This window comes from Acipenser ruthenus, chromosome 39 (assembly GCF_902713425.1).
Source record: "Acipenser ruthenus chromosome 39, fAciRut3.2 maternal haplotype, whole genome shotgun sequence".
In the NCBI taxonomy this organism is placed as follows: domain Eukaryota; kingdom Metazoa; phylum Chordata; class Actinopteri; order Acipenseriformes; family Acipenseridae; genus Acipenser; species Acipenser ruthenus.
Genome location: NC_081227.1, coordinates 2843361 through 2864920, shown reverse-complemented (window position 1 = coordinate 2864920; position 21560 = coordinate 2843361). Strand labels below are relative to the sequence as shown.

The 21560-nt window shown below is 50.4% G+C and overlaps 2 protein-coding genes across 3 annotated transcripts in view; both read left to right on the top strand.

Annotated features, from left to right (window-relative positions):
• Nucleotides 1-1150: 1150 nt before the first annotated feature.
• Nucleotides 1151-17178, top strand: LOC117397122 (alpha-tectorin). The gene is made up of 22 exons (XM_059009543.1): nt 1151-1323; nt 1633-1914; nt 2449-2586; nt 3136-3301; nt 3663-4075; nt 4560-5130; nt 5706-6301; nt 6659-7229; nt 7558-8192; nt 8649-9273; nt 10001-10200; nt 10630-11010; nt 11447-11733; nt 12605-12885; nt 13082-13192; nt 13648-13850; nt 14269-14432; nt 14682-14930; nt 15241-15403; nt 15836-15923; nt 16045-16164; nt 16306-17178. Exons 1-22 carry the CDS (start codon nt 1156-1158, stop codon nt 16404-16406), a joined length of 6513 nt encoding a protein of 2170 aa, XP_058865526.1. The 5' UTR covers nt 1151-1155; the 3' UTR covers nt 16407-17178.
• Nucleotides 17179-17569: 391 nt separating this feature from the next.
• Nucleotides 17570-21560, top strand: part of LOC131696554 (ubiquitin carboxyl-terminal hydrolase 2-like) — a 37673-nt gene continuing 33682 nt past the window's right edge. For both annotated transcript variants that reach the window (XM_059009862.1, XM_059009860.1), the window contains exon 1: nt 17570-17806. The gene's annotated coding sequence lies outside the window, so the exon portion shown is untranslated. The remainder of the gene's footprint in view (nt 17807-21560) is intronic.

The following is a 21560-nucleotide window of genomic DNA, read 5'->3' as shown; positions in this document are numbered from 1 at the left end:
CAGCTAGGTTTTAAACTGTAACACAAGGGATGTCTTGGAAGCACTTGATATCCCAAAAATTGTATTTTCACCTTTATTACTGCTCAACAGTCCACAAGCATTCTGGGTTTCTGAAAAGCTTGGTTGGTTTGTAGCTCCAATATTAAAACCATTGCCCTAAAACCTGCCTTCTCTTTCCTGGACCTTATTCCACATTACTTCTGCCACTTTAGTGTACGGCTCAGTTTATGAAACACCTATCAATGCGTTATTCACGGACCTGTTTATTGCAATGGTAATTTAATGGCACTTTACTGATGGAAGGCTTGGAACCAGCACGTGCCCTAACAGCAATGGCAGCAGGGACCGTGTGCAGTAAAGCAGCAAAGTGACAGAATTGCTTGTGCCTTGTTCCTAGGAATGGTGTGCTGCAGGTCCCCAGCAGCGTGGCTTCATCTGGTCTTCATACTGACTCCCAATGGAGGTGAGTGAACAAGCCGTCTGGGGGAGACTCCAGTGTGTGTCGTTACTCTGGGGTGCACCTGCATGGGTACCATTTTATTTTAGGGATCAGTTACTATAAGTGGTTATATACCAACTTGTACAAATGTTATTAGTTATGCTGTTTATGATTTTGTGACACTGAATTACAGCACAGTAAGAAATGTACAAACAGGAAGTGTAGGTTGTGACAGGCTGCTAGAGTACATATTCAGCAGCAAGTTCTGATGTTTTCTCCACCTCTCCAAACAATATGCTTTGTCCTCTCTCCCTCTCTGCAGTCCTGTCCCTTGATATCCTGATGCTTTGTCCTCTCTCCCTCTCTGCAGTCCTGTCCCTTGATATCCTGATGCTTTGTCCTCTGCAGTCCTGTCCCTTGATATCCTGATGCTTTGTCCTCTGCAGTCCTGTCCCTTGATATCCTGATGCTTTGTCCTCTGCAGTCCTGTCCCTTGATATCCTGATGCTTTGTCCTCTGCAGTCCTGTCCCTTGATATCCTGATGCTTTGTCCTCTCTCCCTCTCTGCAGTCCTGTCCCTTGATATCCTGATGCTTTGTCCTCTGCAGTCCTGTCCCTTGATATCCTGATGCTTTGTCCTCTCTCCCTCTCTGCAGTCCTGTCCCTTGATATCCTGATGCTTTGTCCTCTCTGCAGTCCTGTCCCTTGATATCCTGATGCTTTGTCCTCTCTCCCTCTCTGCAGTCCTGTCCCTTGATATCCTGTACCCCTTTGGTTTGGCGTTCAGAGACTCTGAGACCCCTAAGATGGATGACGGGAGCTCTGTAGAAGTCCCCCTGCTCATCCAGTTCATCTTCTTCAACATGCCTTACCGCTCCATCTTCGTAAGTCCCGTCACCCATTTGCAGGTTTTATACCACTCTGCTGTTTTAAGGTTTCAGGGAGTGATGAAACAACCACATTACAAGCAAACCATGCTTGTTTTCACTGTTGTATACCTGCTCCGTCAGTTGCAATGAATATTTTGCAGAAGGGTGTGTAAGAAAGTCTGATTGAGAATGATAACAGATGTATCTCTTTACTATGTTATTAAGGGGGTATATCAGGGGGGTGCGGCAGACCCAGTTCGAGGAAGATGAAGAACAGCAGAAGTCTGCGTTGCAATGTTGCAATCTCTCACTGTCCCGATACAGGTGAACAACAACGGCGTGATCTCGTTCAACGTGCAGGTGAGCCAGTTCACCCCCGAGGCATTCCCCCTGACAGACAGCCGCTCCTTCATCGCCCCCTTCTGGGCGGACGTGCACAACGGGATCCGCGGCGACGTGTACTACCGCGAGAGCACCGACCCTGACATCCTGCAGAGGGCGACGCTCGACATCCGGAGGTACTACAAGAACTCCTTCAGCGCCAGCTGGGTCTTCATCGCCACCTGGCACCGGGTCACCTTCTATGGGGGCAGCCAGAGCACGCCGGTAACTGTGCATTGTCATGTATTGCACCAATCCTACTGTGTGCTAGACCCTTTGCTATGCCTTAAGATCTTATTAAGCATCCTATGAATGCAGTGGAACCCCGAATACATCTACAGCTCTTGTTTTGCATCACCTAGAGTTATAAGATTGAGACTATATGAAAAAAACTAACATAATTTAGATAAAGAAACTACAAAATGATATCGCAAAAAGTCTGTCGGAAGCCATAATAATAATACAGTATTTCATCTTAGATTTAGAAATGTCACATCTTTCAATTTGTTTCAGTTTTAAGTATATGGAAAACTACAAAGCGGTATGTAATTCAGTATGTTAACGTAACATTATTCAGCAGGTTTACCATTCGACTTTATGAAGCGAGATGAGTTTATTCTATAGGGTGATGCAAAACTTTTGGCCACAGCTGTAGAATTGAATGCAGAATGACAGTGTGGGGTATCTGTTCTTTCACGGTGTGAAGCGGTTTGAAAGCTGTGCAGTGCAGTGAGCGGCCTGCTTTGTCTCCTGCTGCAGGTGAACACCTTTCAGGCTGTGCTGATCTCAAACGGGACCGCCTTCTTTGCCATGTTCAACTACGGGGATATCTCCTGGACCACCGGCACTGCCAGCGGGGGCGACCCCCTCACTGGACTCGGGGGCACTGCAGCACAGGTACCCCCAGAGCAAGGGAAGAGGGGAGAGAGGAGAGATCGTCAGTACTGGTGAGGGTGGGGGGGACTGACGTACACACAGGTACCCACAGATCAAGGAAAGGAGAGAGAGGAGAGATCATCAGTACTGGTGAGGGTGGGGGGGAGTGACATACACACAGGTACCCACAGATCAAGGAAAGGAGAGAGAGGAGAGATCATCAGTACTGGTGAGGGTGGGGGGGAGTGACGGACACACAGCTACCCACAAATCAAGGAAAGGAGAGAGAGGAGAGATCATCAGTACTGGTGAGGGTGGGGGGGAGTGACGGACACACAGCTACCCACAGTGCAGGACGGTAGAGTTCATCGATATTGGTGAGGATGGGGAGGGAGGGAGAGAAAGGAATCGGGGAAGGGAAAGAGAAGTGAGGAAAAGACTGAGTGACTGAGGCCTGGGTGTTAGGTCCAAGGGAGATGTGAAGACTCAGGGCATGCCAAGTCTCTCCTGACCCCTCCGTGACCCCCCCCCCCCCCCCCCCCCCCCCCCGCCCCCATCTTTCTTCTCCAGTCAGGCTTCAACGGGGGGGACGTCAATCACTTCTTCAACCTGCCGGGCTCGCGCTCCAACGAGATCGTCAACATCGAGCTGACCACCAACGTGAACCAGCCGGGCCGCTGGCTCTTCAGGATCGACGGGGAGCAGATCGACCCTGCCAACGGCTGCAGTCTGAACGGTGGGCAGACCTCTTCTACAGACCCGCACAGACACTACATGATTCCCAATGAATGTGGAATACTGTACTTGATTACTGTATATTTGCACAAATCGACGCATGCGATCGGGGAGGGGGGGGGGGGGGGATCAATCAATCAATCAATCAATCAATCAATCAATCAATCAATCAATCAATCAATCAGTCAAAACCTTTATTGTTCCAGGTGAGTCAATATTGAGATCAAATTCTCATTTACAATGACTGGGCTGGCCAGAGGCTGACAACACCACATGTTAAGCGCATGTGCTTTTGTGCAGGGCTGTTTTAGATTTCAGGTTTAAGACTCTTCCCTGTAATCCCCGTGTATGTTTTTTTGCAGGGCGTTTCTACCGCCGCGGCGAGGTGTTCTGGCTCTCAGACCGCTGCACTCAGAAGTGCCGCTGCATGGATCTGGAGAACGAGATCGTGTGCCGGGAGCAGACGTGCGGACAGCTGGAGACCTGCGACCTGACTGAAGGGGCCTACAGCTGCCAGCCCACCCGCACCAGCACCTGCGTGGTCTTCGGAGACCCCCACTACCACACCTTCGACGGCTTCCTCTACCACTTCCAGGGAACCTGCACCTACCTGCTGGCCCGGCCCTGCTTCGACACCCCCGGCCAGCCCTACTTCAGCGTGGAGGCCAAGAACGAGAACCGTGTGGGAACATCTGTGTCCTGGCTGCACGATGTCCGAGTCGAGGTCTACAGCCACCACATCACCCTCCTCAAGGGCAGCCCGGGACAGGTGCAGGTGAGACAGCCAAGCCACAAACAATCCCTCCCTTATAAAGGTTTACCATAGTATAAGCATAGTAAAGTGTAAGTGTAAGCAAAGTGAAAGCATGGTAAAGATCTGGTAAGATCTTATTAAGCATCCTATGAATGCAGTGGAACCCTGAATCCATCTACAGCTCTGGCTACAAAATTTTGCATCACCTAGAGTTATAAGATTGAGACTATATGAAAAAAACTACATGGTAGTTTTTTTCATATAGCTGAGGCTTGTAAATAATAGCGAGGTCTTGTAAAAGCATATCAATAAACATGGCAACCCAGGGTAAACTATGGTAAATGCAAAGTATAACCAGGAGAAAAGTCTGGTAAAACTGCAGAAATACTGTGCAAAAAATACCACGGTGATCTTTTAGAAGGGCTGTGTCTCCTACCTGCCATGTAATTACAAAACAAGAGCTTGCACTTTTAAAAGCGGGTCTCCCTGCATCCCCCCCCCCCAGGTGGACGGGCTGCTGAACACCCTGCCCGTGCAGCTGCAGCTGGGGGCCGTGAGGATCTACCAGAGCGGGTTGGCGGTCGCCGTGGAGACGGACTTCGGGCTGCTGGTCACCTACGACGGGCAGCACTACGCCTCCATCTCTCTGCCCAGCTCCTACTTCAACAACACCTGCGGGCTGTGCGGCAACTACAACGACGACCCAGGCGACGACCCCTCGCTGCCCGATGGCACGCTGGCGGAGAGCGTGGCGCAGCTGGGAGGGGGCTGGCAGGTGGACGACACAGACTGGCGCTGCACGGACGGCTGCGCGGAGAACTGCAGCCTGTGTGACCCGGCCACCGAGGCCTTCTACATCCGCCCTGACTACTGCGGCCTCATCAACAAGACAGACGGGCCCTTCCGGGACTGCCGGGCTGTGGTCGACCCCACCGCATTCGTCTACAGCTGCGTCTACGACATGTGCAGCAACCGCGACAACATCACCACGCTGTGCCAGGCGATCCAGGCCTACGCTGTCGCCTGCCAGGCCCTGGGGGTCACCATCCGCGCCTGGAGGTCACGCACCTTCTGCGGTGAGTCTGTGCTTGGTCACCCTTTCCTGTAATAGCAAGTCAAAAGTGTTTAAACGTGTCAGGATCATGTAATAACATCCCAGGTGTGCAGATTGACTTTAAAAGACCCGTTTTGAGTAGGGCATTAATGGAAATGGGTTTGATTATTCACGTGGTGGAAGAGTGTACACACAGCCACTGTCTGAAGCCTGACGCACCCCAGGGCACTTCATGGGGTTTGCTGCCCTCGTGTGGTGACTGCAGGAAACTACACCTCAGGCAAAGCAAAGCAAGATAAAACAAATTTCAACTGCTGCAACATAGCGGTAATAAAAAACAGGTAAAACAGGAGAAGGGATGAAAATGGATACGCCTCTTCAGAGCAGAGAAAGGCTCATGAAACTATTTATTTTTACAGATTGTTCATCTTTTTTTTTTGCTAATTTGTACAGCTTTACAGAAGCTGTGTTGCATGCTTTCTGTTGGCAGAATATACGAGAGACCTATTCATGAGTCACACTTGAGCTCTAGTGCTCACTCGAGGGTGTGTGTGCATCGAGTCACTAACAGGGTTGTGCTCCCCCCTCCCTCTCTAGCTCTGTCCTGCCCGGAGTCCAGCCACTACCAGGTGTGTACCAGCAGCTGCCCCCGTTCCTGCTCGGACCTCACCTCCCACCTGTACTGCGCTCACCCCTGCACGGAGGGCTGTGAATGCGCCGAGGGCTACGTTCTGAGTGGGAATCAGTGCGTGAGACTGGAGGACTGCGGCTGCGAGCAGGGCGGGCTCTACTACCCCCGCAACGAGTCCTTCTGGACCGGTCGGGACTGCACGCGCCGCTGCGTGTGCGGGGAGGAGGGCGCCCTGTCCTGCTTCAACGACTCCTGCGCTGAGGGGGAGGTGTGCTCTGCGCAGTACGGGCCGCTGGGCTGCTATCTCAGGCGTGAGGGAGTGTGTGTGCTGGCTCAGACCCAGATTCTGTCCACCTTCGATGGGGCAGCCCTCTCCTTCCCAGATGAGAACTCCTACTACCTACTGAAGCTGTGCGGCCCCGGAGCGCACAACCTGACCTCCGTGGAGGTCAAGATCGGCCGCAAGATGATGAACAAGGGCCCCTCTTGGCTCAAGCCTGTCATTGTGAGGCTGGCTGGACAAGAGGTGCAGCTGGGAGGCTCCGACTTTGAGAAGGTCAAGGTGAGAGACCAAGCAGACATCCCCGCTAATCCTGCTAGATTCGTGGCAAACATTTGAACAGGCTGGTTCACTATTAAACCTACTTACAACTAACAATCATTAGTCATCTATGTACAATACTAGTTATTATTATTAATAATAATAATAATAATAATAATAATAATAATAATAATAATAATAATAATAATAATAATAGTCATCCTTTTTCTCTTTGCAATTATTATTTTATAAAGTCAAAATGACTTCATAGTTTTAATAGAAACACAAAACAGTGCAATTCTTTACAGATCTTCTTTGTAGTTATCTTTAGAATGTTCCATGGTGTTTTTGAGGTTCTGTTTTCTTCTCTCTGTGCAGGTGAATGGAGACCTGGTCCCTCTGCCCTACGTGCACCCCCGAGATTCTCTCCTGATCTACCGCGCTCCAGGCAACGTGACAGTGCTGGAGTCCACTGGGCTGATGAAGGTGAGCTACTCGCGTCAGGGGCTGCTCAACATTACGCTGTCCACCGCCTTCTACAACTCCACCTGTGGTCTCTGCGGCTTCTTCAACGGCAACGCCACGGATGAGCTGCGGCTGCCCAGCGGCAAGCTGACCGACAGCGGGGAGCTGTTCACGGACAGCTGGAGGGCCATCGCCGACGACCTCACCTGCAACGGGGACTGCGACGATCTGTACCGCATGTGCGTGGACCTGCGACTGTACCAGAGCTCCTGGCTGTGCGGCAACATCAACGACCCAACCAACAGCTCCTTCCTGGGCTGCCACGCAGCCGTCAACCCCTCGCCCTTCTTCCGGAACTGCCTGTACAACATGTGCGTGCGCAGCGGGAACCGCTCAGCCCTCTGCTCCTCCCTGCAGGACTACGCCTCCGCCTGCCAGGACGCTCAGATCACACTGGAGCCCTGGAGGAGCGCCACCGGCTGCCGTATGTACCCTCCCGTCTGTCCGTTGGTCGGTCTGTGCAGTGGGTGTTTTAGAAGCTTCAATGACTCAAACGTTTCGACTCAAAGCCTTTCTCTTTGTCTTCAACGTTTGTCGTTGAACCTATTCCTTTTTAGTGTTTAAAAATGTCACCCTGCGGAGTGTTTAACAGTTAGAGATGATATATGCAGTGGTTTTTTAGTGACTCTGTTTACTTTCTAGGTTCAGTCAATGCTGTCTGTCTAGCTCCCAATGCAATCTTTACCTGAACAACGTGCCAGTGATGTGCCAATGCCCATCCTCTCTCCTGCTCTCTCCTGCTCTGCCCGTAGCTCTCCCGTGTCCTGAAAACAGTCACTTCGAGGAGTGTACCAGCGCCTGCCCAGCCACCTGCACCAGCCTGGAGCCTGTGGGCGAGTGCCCGCTGCCCTGTTCTGAGGGCTGCCAGTGTGACGAAGGCTTTGCCCTGAAGGAGGGTCAGTGCATCCCTAAGAGTGACTGCGGCTGCCAGTCCGCCGGGCGCCAGCTGGCCACCAACGAGACCTTCTGGGTGGACTGGGAGTGCCTGGAGCAGTGCTACTGCAATGGTACCGACAACACCGTCTACTGTGAGAGCGCCCCCTGCAGGCTGGAGGAGTACTGCCTGGAGGACAGCGGGCTCTACTTCTGCCAGCCGCGCAGTGACGCGGTGTGCATCGCCGCGGGTTACGGCCACTTCCTGCCCTTCGTCAGCGAGCCCTTTGACCTCCAGAGCAGCTGCACGCTTCACCTGGCAACGACGCAGTGCGGGGGGGCTGTGAGCGGGGCGGAGAGGGAGGGGGCAGAGGGGGAAAGCCTGCCCCAGTTTCGACTGTCAGTGAGGAGCGAGGATCGGGATACTGGCCAGGCCACCTGGGTCAAAGAGTTTATGTTGGAGGTGTACAGCTATGAGATATCGGTGTCCAGGAATTACAAGCACACAGTCACGGTGCGGCAAGCTGTCTGTCTGTCTGTCTGTCTGTCTGCCTGCCTGCCTGCCTGCCTGTCTGTCTGTCTGCCTGCCTGCCTGCCTGCCTGCCTGCCTGCCTGTCTGTCTGTCTGTCTGCCTGCCTGCCTGCCTGCCTGCCTGTCTGTCTGTCTGTCTGTCTGTCTGCCTGCCTGCCTGCCTGCCTGCCTGCCTGTCTGTCTGTCTGTCTGCCTGCCTGCCTGCCTGCCTGCCTGCCTGTCTGCCTGCCTGCCTGCCTGTCTGTCTGTCTGTCTGTCTGTCTGTCTGTCTCATAATGTTTGGCTTATCATGGTAATTTTTTACACACAATACTATCTTTATTACACACTCGAGCAAAAGCCCTGCACAATGCATCTTGGCCACCAACTAATCTCCACTGCTAGCACTTTCTGAATGTGACGGTGTGAGAACCTGCCTGTTTCTCCCTCACCCCTGCAGGTGAACAAGGAGCGCCTGTACCTGCCTCTGAAGCTGGGCCCGGGGAAGGTGAACATCTTCACCTTCGGGCTGCACCTGGTGGTGGAGACGGACTTCGGCCTCAAGGTGGTCTTCGACTGGAAGACCTTCCTGTCCCTAAGTCTGCCACGGGACCTCTACAACTCCACCTGCGGACTGTGCGGGGGTCTGCCCCCAGGCCCCCCTTCCGTCACCCCCAACGAGTTGGGCATGGCCTGGGCGGAGCGGGACACGTTCTGCAGGGTGGGGTGCGGGGGCGCCTGCCCTCGCTGTGGGGGTAGCGAGGAGGCGGCTGGGGAGAGCAACATTAATAATAACGGGGCGGGGGACAACAATGGTGCAGGGGACAATCTCAACAGGAAGAATAAGAACAGGGGCCCGGGGGCCCAGGCGCTGCGGCTCTGTGATTTGATCCCGGACCGCGCAGGTGACTTTGCCCGCTGTCACAGCAAGGTGGCGCCTGCCTATTTCTACCAGAGCTGCATGCAGGATGCCTGCGTGGACCAGGGTGCCATGACCACGGTGTGTAACTGGCTGCAGATCTACGCCAGCACCTGCCAGACACAAGGCATCCCTGTCACTGGCTGGAGGAACGCCACACCCTGCGGTGAGCCTGTCTGTCTGTCTGTCTGTCTGTGTGTGTGTGTGTCTGTGTGTCTGCCTGCCTGTCTGTGTGTGTGTCTGTGTGTGTGTCTGTGTGTCTGTCTGTGTGTGTGTGTGTGTGTGTGTGTGTATGTGTGTTGCTGTGTGTCTGTGTGTCTGTCTGTCTGTCTGTGTGTGTGTGTGTGTGTCTGTGTGTCTGCCTGTCTGTCTGTGTGTGTGTCTGTGTGTCTGCCTGTCTGTGTGTGTGTCTGTGTGTGTGTCTGTGTGTGTGTGTGTGTGTGTGTGTGTGTATGTGTGTTGCTGTGTGTCTGTGTGTCTGTCTGTCTGTCTGTGTGTCTGCCTGCCTGCCTGCCTGTATGTCTGTGTGTGTGTCTGCCTGCCTGTCTGTGTGTCTGTCTGTCTGTGTGTCCGTCTGTCTGTCTGTGTGTCTGCCTGTCTGTCTGTCTATATATATATATATATATATATATATATATATATATATATATATATATATATATATATATATATATATTTTAATTATGTCTCATTCCTAAAATTCTAGGTGATGCAAAACTTTTGGCCACAGCTGTAGACAGGTTTAGGAAAGACATCGCCACTGTTTCAGTTCAATTAGTAAGGGTAATCATTCTGTAAGCTGGGAAAGAGTTCATATACAACCTGCAGTTGCTGTCTCCTGTCTGTCTGTCTGTGTGTCTGTGTGACCCCCTTCCCTCCTCTGTGCCTCACAGCCCTGACCTGCCCTTCAAACAGTCACTATGAGAGCTGCATGTCGGTGTGCCAGCCTCAGTGTGCCCCGGCCCGTGGGAGCAGGGACTGTAATCACTACTGCATGGAGGGCTGTCAGTGTGACGAGGGCTTCGTCATCAATGGCAACAGCTGCATCCTGTCTCAGAACTGCGGCTGCTACACCGACGGCAAGTACTACGAGGTGAGAGCACAGGGTAAACAAGCATGCTCCGGAAGGGAGGAGGGGGCTGGAGTGCATGCGCTCCTCACTGCACATTTAAATAAGGGTTTGTGAAGGCCCTGTTCAGCCAGCGTGAACTCTCTGAAGTCTGTTTTAATGGGTCCAAGAAAGCTTAAAGTCCATGGCTTCTTTAACAAGGGTGTGGAACAGGTAGGTCCATACCTATGCGACTTATTTTAATCTATCAGGAAACAGGTGTTAGGCACCAGACATTAAGCGGTTTGATGAGTTCTGCTGTCTCTTTCAACCCTTCTCCACCACCTGTCCACTCTCTGTCCCCTCTCGCTCCCCTCTCCCCTCTTACTCCTCTCTCCTCTCTCCTCTCTCCTCTCCCCTCTCTCCCCTCTCGCTCCCCTCTCCTCTCCCTCTCTTCTCTCTCTTCTCCCCCAGCCCAAGCAGCTATTCTGGAACAGCGACTGCTCCAAGCGCTGCCAGTGCATCGGCCGCAACCTGATCCAGTGTGACCCGCGGCGCTGCAAGTCGGAGGAGGAGTGCGCCCTGAGAAACGGGGTGCGGGGCTGCTTCAGCAGACGCAGCCAGCACTGCATCGCCTCGGGAGGGGGGGTGTTCCGCACCTTCGACGGGGCCTTCCTGCGCTTTCCTGCCGCCTGCTCCTTCATCCTCTCCACCATCTGTCACAAGCTGCCCGAGCTCTCCTTCCAGCTCATCGCCAACTTCGACAAGTGGTCCTACCCCAACCTGACTGTCATCTCCCACGCCTATCTGTACATCAACGAGGAGAAGATCCTCATCTCTGGGAACACAGTCAAGGTGCGCACTGTACTGCACGACCAGACTCTCCCACTCCACCCTTAATAGACACAGTCTAAACACCCCTCAGCAGCCGTCAATGACCCCTACAACGGGGAGCAGTGGCAAGATTAGAAGTATATTCTCAGGTTTCAAAGCACTGTTTAACTAAGAGAATGTTTATGAAACCTGATTAACAGTACAACTGTTACTGATAGTAATAATGATAATAATAGTAGTAATAACACTTTCCAATAATAATAACACTGCAATTACATTGTAATAGCATGCTAACAGTAGCCATGGCGGTGTAGCTAGTCTCTTCTTGAATCGCACTGTATTTACACATCAGGATTTCCAGTGCAGTTACACTGTAATCTCACATGCAGTGGTGCAGTAAGAGATATCTAGTGTAAAGTGATAAGCAGGGAGATGCTGACGCTGCTGGCTCTGGCAGGTGAACGGGACCCCTGTGTCGGTCCCCTTCGTGACGGGGCTCCAGACCAGGGTCTCCAGCTCCGAGGGCTTCCTGGTCATCGACACCATCCAGGACATCCAGATCCACTACAACCGCTTCAACGTGCTGCGCATCACCATGGGGGAGCGGCTGCAGAACAAGGTGTGCGGGCTCTGTGGGAACTACAACGGGGATCCGACCGACGACTACATCACCTCCCGGGGCAAGCCGGCCGTCAGCAGCCTGGAGCTCGCGCAGAGCTGGAAGACCAACGGCATGCAGAACAGGTACTGTGCACACACCTGTGCAGAGGTCTGTACACTCTCCTGTGCAGAGGTCTGTACACTCTCCTGTGCAGAGGTCTGTACACTCACCTGTGTAGAGGTCTGTACACTCACCTGTGCAGAGGTCTGTACACTCACCTGTGCAGAGGTCTGTACACTCTCCTGTGCAGAGGTCTGTACACTCTCCTGTGCAGAGGTCTGTACACTCTCCTGTGCAGAGGTCTGTACACTCACCTGTGCAGAGGTCTGTACACTCTCCTGTGCAGAGGTCTGTACACTCACCTGTGTAGAGGTCTGTACACTCACCTGTGCAGAGGTCTGTACACTCACCTGTGCAGAGGTCTGTACACTCTCCTGTGCAGAGGTCTGTACACTCTCCTGTGCAGAGGTCTGTACACTCTCCTGTGCAGAGGTCTGTACACTCACCTGTGCAGAGGTCTGTACACTCTCCTGTGCAGAGGTCTGTACACTCTCCTGTGCAGAGGTCTGTACACTCTCCTGTGCATTCCCGTGCATTAGCAGTTTACAGCGTGTGTTTCTTAGTCATTTATGAAAATAGTGATACAGTATTCAGACTCAAACTGATGGAAAGTCAGATAAATAGATCGATTGACTGCACAGAGCGGCAGAGAAAGACACAAACTGGGTACCGAGAGAAACAGTTAAATGAATGTTGGAAGGGTTAAACAGATATACATGTAGACTTGCAGATATAGATGCAATGGATGGAACCGTTCTCTTGAACCCCCGATACTAACCTGCTGTGTGTGTGTGTGTGTGTGTGTGCGTGCGTGTGTGTGTGTGTCTGTTCTGTGTTCTGTGTGTACTGTGTGTGTGTGTGTGTATGTTCTGTGTGTGCGTTACTGCCCCCTAGCTGTGACGAGATGCAGTACGTTTCTCTGGCTCAGACGTGTGATAACACTCAGATCGGGAGGCTGCAGGGGGACGAGCACTGCCTGAAGCTGACTCGCATGAAGGGCTTCTTCCAGCCCTGCCACGGCCTGCTGGACCCCGTGCCCTTCTACGAGTCCTGCTACCTGGACGGCTGCTACAACGAGCGCAAGGTGCAGGTGTGCGGCTCGCTGGCTGCCTACGCTGAGGCCTGCCGCTCCTTCGGGACGCTCAGCACCAAGTGGATCATCCAGGAGAACTGCTGTAAGGGGAGAGGGCCGGCCGTCTACATACACCAATATATATATATATATATATATATATATATATATATATATATATATATATATATATATTCATTTATATGCGTGAAACCTAATGCAGTAGGAGGCGGTTGTGAACAGGAGCGCTCTGCTGATGAAAGAGTTAATCAGGTGTGTGTGGGCGTGTCTCTCTTTAGCAGAATGGATCTACGACCCCTGCATTGGGGAGGTGTGCAGCAACAACACCTGCGAACAGGACAATGGAGGGGACCTGTGCGGCTGCCCGGAGCTGCAGGACAGTGGGAACGGTGAGGTGGAATCCAGGGCTGTGGGAACGGTCTGGAGGGCTGTTTGCAGAGCAGTTTCGGAATACAGATGCAGCGGGGTTAAAAAGGAAGAAATAACAATGCTTTGCTATGCTTCTGCCATGCTTTATTACCCCTTCGCTGCTCTTTTATACTATTTCGTTTTTATGAACGATGTGAATTTTGTCGCTGCCTTTTTAAAATCACAATTTTGCCATTTTGAAGGTTTAATTATTTCTCAAAATAGTTTTGTATGCTGTTCTGTAAAGCGCTTTGAGGCGTATTGTCTGGGAAGGCTCTATACTGTATAAGAAATGAAGACTGATTGATTGACTTTACTACTGTATGCTTTTTGCATAGCGGTTAAGGTGTGTGTGAGGTCGCCGATTGGCCCTGTCCTGTGTGTGGGGGTGATGTCATGTCTCTGAGCTCACTGGGGTGCTGACTCTGTGTTGCAGGCGAGGATGACCTCATCCAGGCGGAGGTCACCTGTAAGCACTCTCAGATGGAGGTGTTCATCTCCAAGTGCAAACTGTTCCAGCTGGGCTTCGAGAGGGAGGACGTGCGCATCAATGACCACCAGTGCAGCAGCATCGAGGGAGAAGACTTCATCTCCTTCCAGATCAACAACACCAAGGGTCACTGCGGCTCCATCGTGCAGGTCAGAGGCACAGCAATCAGCCGAGCGCTGTGCCCTGCAGAGCCCCCAGCACCAGCTCGCCCGAGTTCATTAACTGATCGTACCATGTGACTCAATGTGCACTAGGACAGCTGGGAACAGTTTTCAACTCACATCGCAATGCATTCTGGTACCTTTTATCTGTCTCAGGGACCTTTCACAGCAGGACTACCCAGAATGCACTGGGGTGTGAGTTGAAAACCCTGAACTGTCCCAAACTGTCTTAGTGTGCGTGGAGATCATATGGTATTCAACAACCAGCCTCAATGCACATAGCATTGGTCCCTGAACCTTATAGACCGGGGTCCGATCCTCAGGACCTGCCTTCTGTACTGCGTTGATGACGCAGGTGTGCCTTCCCCACGCACTGCCTTACAGTGTGCTTTGCTTTCCTCCCCAGTCCAACGGCACTCACATCATGTACAAGAACACGGTGTGGATCGAGAGCATCAACAACACAGGCAGCGTCATCACGAGGGACAAAACCATCAACGTGGAGTTCTCGTGCGCCTACGAGCTGGACATCAAGATCTCCCTGGAGACCGTGGTCAAGCCCATGCTGAGGTATCAACACTGCGGGCACCTCATTCAGAGGGCACTGGACAGAACATGCAGCTCTGCAGCTAGACTGTATAACCTGCCCCATGAATACGGCGTGTGTAGGGTGCCTCTTATCATTAGAAGATGTGTCATCTTGGGCAGAGGTGTCTGTACGATTGAAGTTGAGATGATAGTGGGTTTTACCGATATTAGAGGGTCAGTTAATACCTTGAAGAGCCTAACGCTCGCCCCCTCCTGTCCTGTCTCCCGCAGCGTGATCAACCTGACCCTCCCCACTCAAGAGGGCAGCTTCATCACCAAGATGGCGCTGTACAAAAACTCCTCGTACCGGCTGCCCTACCGCGAGGGGGAGGTGGTGCTGACCACGCGGGACATCCTGTACGTGGGGGTCTTCGTGGAGGGGGCCGACCAGCGCCAGCTCATCCTCATCGTCAATATGTGCTGGGCCACGCCGTCCCGGGACAGCAGCGACCGGCTGAGATACATCATCATTGAGAGGGGGTGAGTCGGACCGGAGGGAAACAGCACACACTCTCTCACACACACACACTCTCTCACTGGGGGTGAAGAGAAGACTCCCACTGCATAGTAGTCTGATCCATTCCTGGTTTTACTATGAGTTTAATAAGATACAAGTGAGCTTGTTACCTACGCACACTGTGGCTAATCAAGCTTGTATTAAAACCTGGAATGGGTGAAACTGCTGTGCAATAGGAGTCTTATTTCCATCCCTACTGTCCCAGAGAGTGTGAGTATAACCAGGGTGAATATGCCACACTCTCACTCTCACACTCCCCCTCTCCCTCTCCAGCTGCCCCAACATCAAGGACAACACGATTGGGATGGCGGAGAATGGTATGTCTCTCACCTGCCGCTTCCACGTCACCGTCTTCAAGTTCATCGGGGACTACGACGAGGTGCACCTGCACTGCGACGTCTCCCTCTGCGACTCCGAGCGCTACGGCTGCAAAGTGGTGAGGGCAGCAGCAACAGAACGCAGCTAAAACTGCCCCCGAGTGGATCTCCTGGGAAAAGCACGGCCGCGTGGTGTGCAGGGAGAGTCATACAGTCAGGGGAGCGCAGGTTCATGTCCTGGCTGTGTGGTGTGCAGGGGGAGTCATACAGTCAGAGCACAGGTTTCCTGGCTGTGCAAAGTCACCGGTCTTTGCTTGGGATTATGCAGGGAGCGTTGCATTGGCCTTTAGGGCTCCAGTGGGTTAGGGAGGCCAGGTGCCCAGTGAGCTCAGGCTGACACCTGCCGGGCTGGCCTTTGTCCTCCACATTACAATAACAATAATTTCTTAGTAGAATCACTGGTTAATTGAATTACGCATAGTCGTAGTATGGTGTTGCTTTTGGCTGTGTGTGGGTTCTTGCTGTACAGTAACACTGCTGAATGCCTCTAGAACTGCCCTCACAGCACCAGGATGTACTCCGATTCCGAGAACCAGCACAGGGAGCAGATCCTGTCCGTGGGGCCCATCAGGAGGAAAGGTAGAACCCATTCGGTCATTCATTCTCATTGCAATCTTCCTTCCTTTCTTTCTTTCTTTCTTTCTTTCTTTCTTTCTTTCTTTCTGTAGTGACCTTGTTCTTGGCTTCTCCTTTTGTTCAGAGTCGGACTGGTGCGAGGATAACAACGGGGGTTGTGAGCAGATTTGCACGAGTACATTCACGGGCCCCGTCTGCAGCTGCATCACCGGGACCCTGCAAAGGGATGGCAAGAGCTGTCGAGGTGCATTTAGAAAAATAACAGAAGTGATGTAACACGTGCTTACAATGTAAAGACAGTGATGCTGAACTGCATGCTGCCTCGTGCAACTGCTGTGATTTGGCATAAACATCTTAACTGTCTTCATTTCTGTGTCCCTCGCAGCCTCCAGCTCGTCCAGCCAGCCCCAGTCCCTCCCCTTCATGCTGGTGCTCTGTCAGCTAGCAGGGTGGCTGCTGGTCCACACGCAGACCACCAAGGTATAACAGCACCGGAGGAGACCTGAGAGAGGGAGAGGGAGGAGCGGGAGGCACCTCCACACTACAGAGACTATCACTGTAATCAAACACAAAACTCTCACTCTACACACTGCAGACAGACCGGATGGACCCACGAACTTTGAAGTTACAGGACTGAACCTCTCACAGGGGAAGCGATCGACACCCCACCCCCCCCCCCCGCCAGACAGCCATCCATCCACCCCCCGTCTCTTTACCATCAACGCCCAGAGCAATGAAGCCAGGATCTCTTTTGTTAGGGCATCACTGGCACACTATTGTGCAGTGTGCAGCACCACAATGTAATGATACTGCAGTAGCTCTGAGTGGTTTAGAATGATCTTCATCCAGTGTTTTTACAACTGTTCCCTATATCTGACTGTAGGATGCTAACTTACATATTGTCTTAGATTGCAGACTACACTTATTGCTCAGTAGGGCAGTAAACCTCACGTCAACAGACAGTTGCTTTATTTGTTATACAGCATGAAAATGAGCTCACCATAGCCAGTTAATTCAACTCTGAATCCAGCTCAGGTGAGTCAATGAGGTTTGCCTTCAGCACAGCAGTCTACATACACTGTATCAGTTCCTGAATTGTGAATTCTTTGACGATACCCTCCTGCTGTCTGGGGTCTGGGGGTGGGTAACTGGACTGGACTGCAGTGGTTTTGTGACGGGGTCCCGGGACTCTGCTACTGTATCTGTCATGTGATGATCTTATTATTTGTTAATTTAATAAAGCTAGCGTGATCACTGTGCTGGCTGTCGCCTCGTCTCATTTTGCGCTGTTACGATAAAGATTGGAGGTGTCCTTTATCTGGCTCACAGAGTGACAAAACTGGCAAGCAGGTTAAAACTACCACAGGAGAACTTAAACTATGTGGACTGTCAATAAGGTCTGCTTTCTGCGTATGTTACACAGAAGGTAATCTGGAAGACAGTAGTAAACATCACTTTTTTTAGCTAGGTGGCCTCATTGTTTTAAAAAAGCAGTCCACGTGACGGAAGGTGGGCGGGGAGCCAAAAATCTGGATTTTGTTTACAACCGTCACCTAGGCTACCGCGTGGGGGGCGGGTCTTGGGTTTAACGTCAGTGGGAGGCAGATTGACCAATAAGAAGCACCGAATAAAGGATAGACGTCACTGTGTAAAGAGAAAAAAAAAAAAAGTGATCCGTTATTCTGAAACAAACAGCCGCGTCAGAGAGCCGAGGGAAGAAACTGGTTTATTAATGAACAATGTGCAGCGGGATTGTTCGGCTCCTGGTAAGACTAGCGTAATACTGGATGAAGATCGTCTGCTTTTCATTGGAGGTTGTGTGGAGGCAGCAGGGGTAATGGCATCGGCGATGCGTCCGGGTTGAAATTACAATGCACTCTTAACGGGTAAGGCAGACACTGCAGATGCGTGTAGGTTTGCTTTGAAGCGGTTTTATCATTATTAATTTATTTTACTTTGCAGAGCAGAATAACGATGCGTGTAACGATACGCTTAATACGGTAATAGTATACTAGCCCGGTGATGTACAGAACAGTATTGATTCAAAATGCTGTTTATACCGTTCTGTACGAGGTGTAGTGATAATGAATTCAGATGTGCAGTAGCAACACAAGTCAAATGCTGTGTACGCTGTTTTATGAGTGTGCATTTAAACTACTGACTATCGAGTTACAATCCACGGGCTGTGAAACTGTACAAAAATGCTGCCAGTGTAGACATATGTTTTAGTGGTGGTAAATGAATCCTATTTTCTCCACTATTCTCTCGCCCAGCTAACTTAGAAGGAGCGCATTGTAGCAGCGGTAGTGCATTGTGCAGGGCCGTGCATTTATAAAAAGTGTGTGCGCACAAAGTGTGTGTGCATAATAATATGCTCACGTTACTGTCTTGCTTACACCTACAGAAAGCCTTACTGTATTTTTTTTTAAGTTAACAAAAGGGGCTGTGAATTTCACGTGTACCTATCAAGCCGTATGCATGTTTAAATTCACGAAGTAATATGCCGTGCTTTTAGGAATTGAATTTGCTTCCTGATTTTCTTTCACCACGCTTTACCGCACTTCTGTGTGCACCATTGCTTCACTGCTGTACTTTTCCTATGCGTTTACAGTTGCCCTCATAACAATTTGGACTAAATACCACTGGGAATGTTGGTATTCTATTTGAATGCGTCTATATTACAGAATTGAAGAAAAACGAAACAGCCCTTCGCGAACCACTAAATCCCGTTTCATTTTTGTTCCGCGGACATTAGGAGCCCCTTGTTTGTTTGCTACCGGCTCCCGTAGTTTGCACCCTTGTGTGCGCTGGGACCTGGGTTACATTCCTGTTGGTTCTACTTTGTGTTCAGTTCGTTGGAGGGACACACGCCTCCTCCCAGGCTTGTAAAGTCACTCTGTTACAGCAGGGTTAAATTCTGAAGGCAGCACTGTTCTATTGAGCTTTAACTTAGCTGGCCTGTCTGAAGGTCATTGATCCAGTAACCTGCCAAACCTTACATTATGCGTGCAGCTTGTTTAAAATCTCCTGTGTCTGGGTGAACAGCAGAGCCTGTAGAGCAGGGACACACAGACAGAACTTGACAGCAGGTGCTAAAGATGATGTACAACTAAACATTGTAGCTAATTTATTAAAATAGTGAGTTTTCAGTTTATTGATTCCTAAGTGTTTCTAGTGATTTGATGAGGACCCTGATTCTCCTTGGCTCTTGAGCTGCTTTTGAATTATCTGTACTATACTTTATATATGCTGTGTTATATTTAATATCTGCATCTCCATGTTGTACTTTGGTTTCAGTCAAAAAGGGCAAGACAGCTGGCCTGACAGAAAGTGCTCGGTTGGAAGGCGCATCCTTGTCCATGACTGACGGTTTTTCCAGGAACACTCTCAGATGAGTACCGGAGAACTCAAACCACACAGCGCATTATGGTTTTGAGAAAAAGGCCTGAAACGGAGAAATTGAAATTGAAGTGGATCGTTTAGGCACTTGTTACAGCTGCAAGCAGACACCTTCCAGAGCTTCCCAGGCACGGGCTGTGCTGGTTAAGAGAAGAGGGGTTAGGGTTTCAGTAGCTCGGATCTCCTGTCACATTCTGTTCTAATCGTGGATGTGTTCGATAGGTAGAGCCTTTAAATTCCTGCACTGGTATGTGGTCTAGAGGGAAGGGCGTAGAGCAAAGCTAGGCAGCTGTCCTGGAATAAACGATAGGTTTGAGACACGAGTGCGTAGATCCAATCAAAAAAAACACAGGGTGCATAAACCTTATCTCACACACCCAGCTTTTCTCATGTGTAAAACAAGAGACACACGACTCGGACCATCCCAGTGATTCAGTCCGGCTCACGCTCAGTACAGAAAGTCATGATATATATATATACACACGAGTCTGTGACCTTGCTGGTTAACACATCTGCTGAGATTGTACGTTTTCTAAAATGTGTTTTTTCTGAATCCGCGCTGAGTAGGGGAAATGGGGTGTAATCAGGCTCTATTTTATCACATCTCTTGCCAGATAAACACCAGCCGTTTTACATTTTAATCAAATACATTCTGGATTCGGAGGGATTCTGTGTCAATTCCCAAACGTTTAAACTTTAAGATTAGACCCGTTTAAACACTTGCAATAATAAGATTAAGCACTCCCAATAGATATGAAAAGAAGTAACGACACTATGAATGCCTGGAAGACTACATGTGTAAAGCACTATTGCAAACACGGATAGACCATGAATAAATACTAAATACAACCTTCAAGTAATTTCCTTCCACTGTATCAATACTACTGTATAAGCACTTGGGCCAACATCTAGATTTCAAATGCTTATGCCTGATAAACTTTAGACCCTAAGCAGTTAAAGTTTGGATACCGTGTATTCTAGTTCACATGTACATGATGAAGTACAATGATAAAGTTAAAGAATGTGTGAGCAGCTGTGAATGTAGCATAGGCTAGTTAGAGCTGCTGCTATTCACATCGATTGAATCTGAAAATTGAATTGGCAAGCCCTAGGTGAACACTGACTAGCTTATTATAGCCTCCCATTACCCATCCACTTTTGAATCAGCGCCTCTTTGAAAAAAGCAGAGCCTCATTTCTGGTTCCCCCGGTCAGAATCTCAGCAGCTCTATCAGGCAGGACAGGATCATATCTCACAGGCGACAGCCCCACGCAGTAATCACTGCCCCCTGCTTGGAGGAACGGAGCAGATTCGGGGTGCAGATGTTGCCTGCCGCAGAGATACATTTTACTGCAAGAAGACATCAGCAAGAGCTTGGCAGTTTTGTGTAGCGGTGAAATCTTAAAGGTGTAGTTGTTTGTTTTTTGCCTACCGTAGTTCGCTGCGGTACCATTTTCAGTGCTCTCCTCATTGACGTGTAGTAGAGCCTGTCATTTCTAATATATCTTTTTACAGTTTCTAAGTAGCATTGTATTGCTCCTGGCCTATTAGAGATTGTCCAATGCTCCCTTTGCTTGACTCATTGAGTTCCTTTACTAGTAATCCTCTCTGACACTTGTAGGGTTACCCAGCTTTACTGAAAGTGTGGGACGCAGTAGGGGTGTAACCGTACACTAATGTCACGATACGATACGTATCACGATACCTCCATCACGGTACATATACATTCTTTACATATATAATGTAAAGAATGTATCCCAGATTCATCGACACACAGTGAATCATTTCACCCCTAGGATTTCCTCTGAAAGGGACACAGTCTGCGCTGGGGGACTGTTATGCCTACAGACCAACATGAACTAGGATTAAACCCCAGAATGTGTTTTATTCATGACAAGAGACATCTTGAATGAGCAGCCATGCTTATTCACATGGAAAACATCACCTCTGTAGTATAGAGGTGTGCTGTGTGAGCAATAGCAAACTGTTGCTGTGCTGGACCACATGTAGTGGAAGAACAATGGAAAATGCTTTTAACAGAGCTTGAAAATGGCTTTTTATAACCTCCTACTGCTGTAGCAATACTTTTTTGGCTCGCGGATGTAAATAGTGTTCAGCAGTCTTTGAAGGTCTGGAAGAAGCATGTGTCCCTACCCCTGAGGGATGCAGACAACCCTGCATTTCTGTCTGATAAAGCGTAGCACACCAAGCTCTGACCTATGGAAGAATGTGGTAAGCACG

Excerpts from the sequence above, each read along its gene's own strand:
- LOC117397122 (XM_059009543.1), top strand. The coding sequence starts at position 1,156 with ATGCTTTGTCCTCTCTCCCTCTCTGCAGTCCTGTCCCTTGATATCCTG. Across the intron at positions 11,011-11,446 it reads TCTCTGGGAACACAGTCAAG|GTGAACGGGACCCCTGTGTC; the intron begins GTGCGCACTGTA and ends TGGCTCTGGCAG. Across the intron at positions 15,404-15,835 it reads AGCGCTACGGCTGCAAAGTG|AACTGCCCTCACAGCACCAG; the intron begins GTGAGGGCAGCA and ends GAATGCCTCTAG.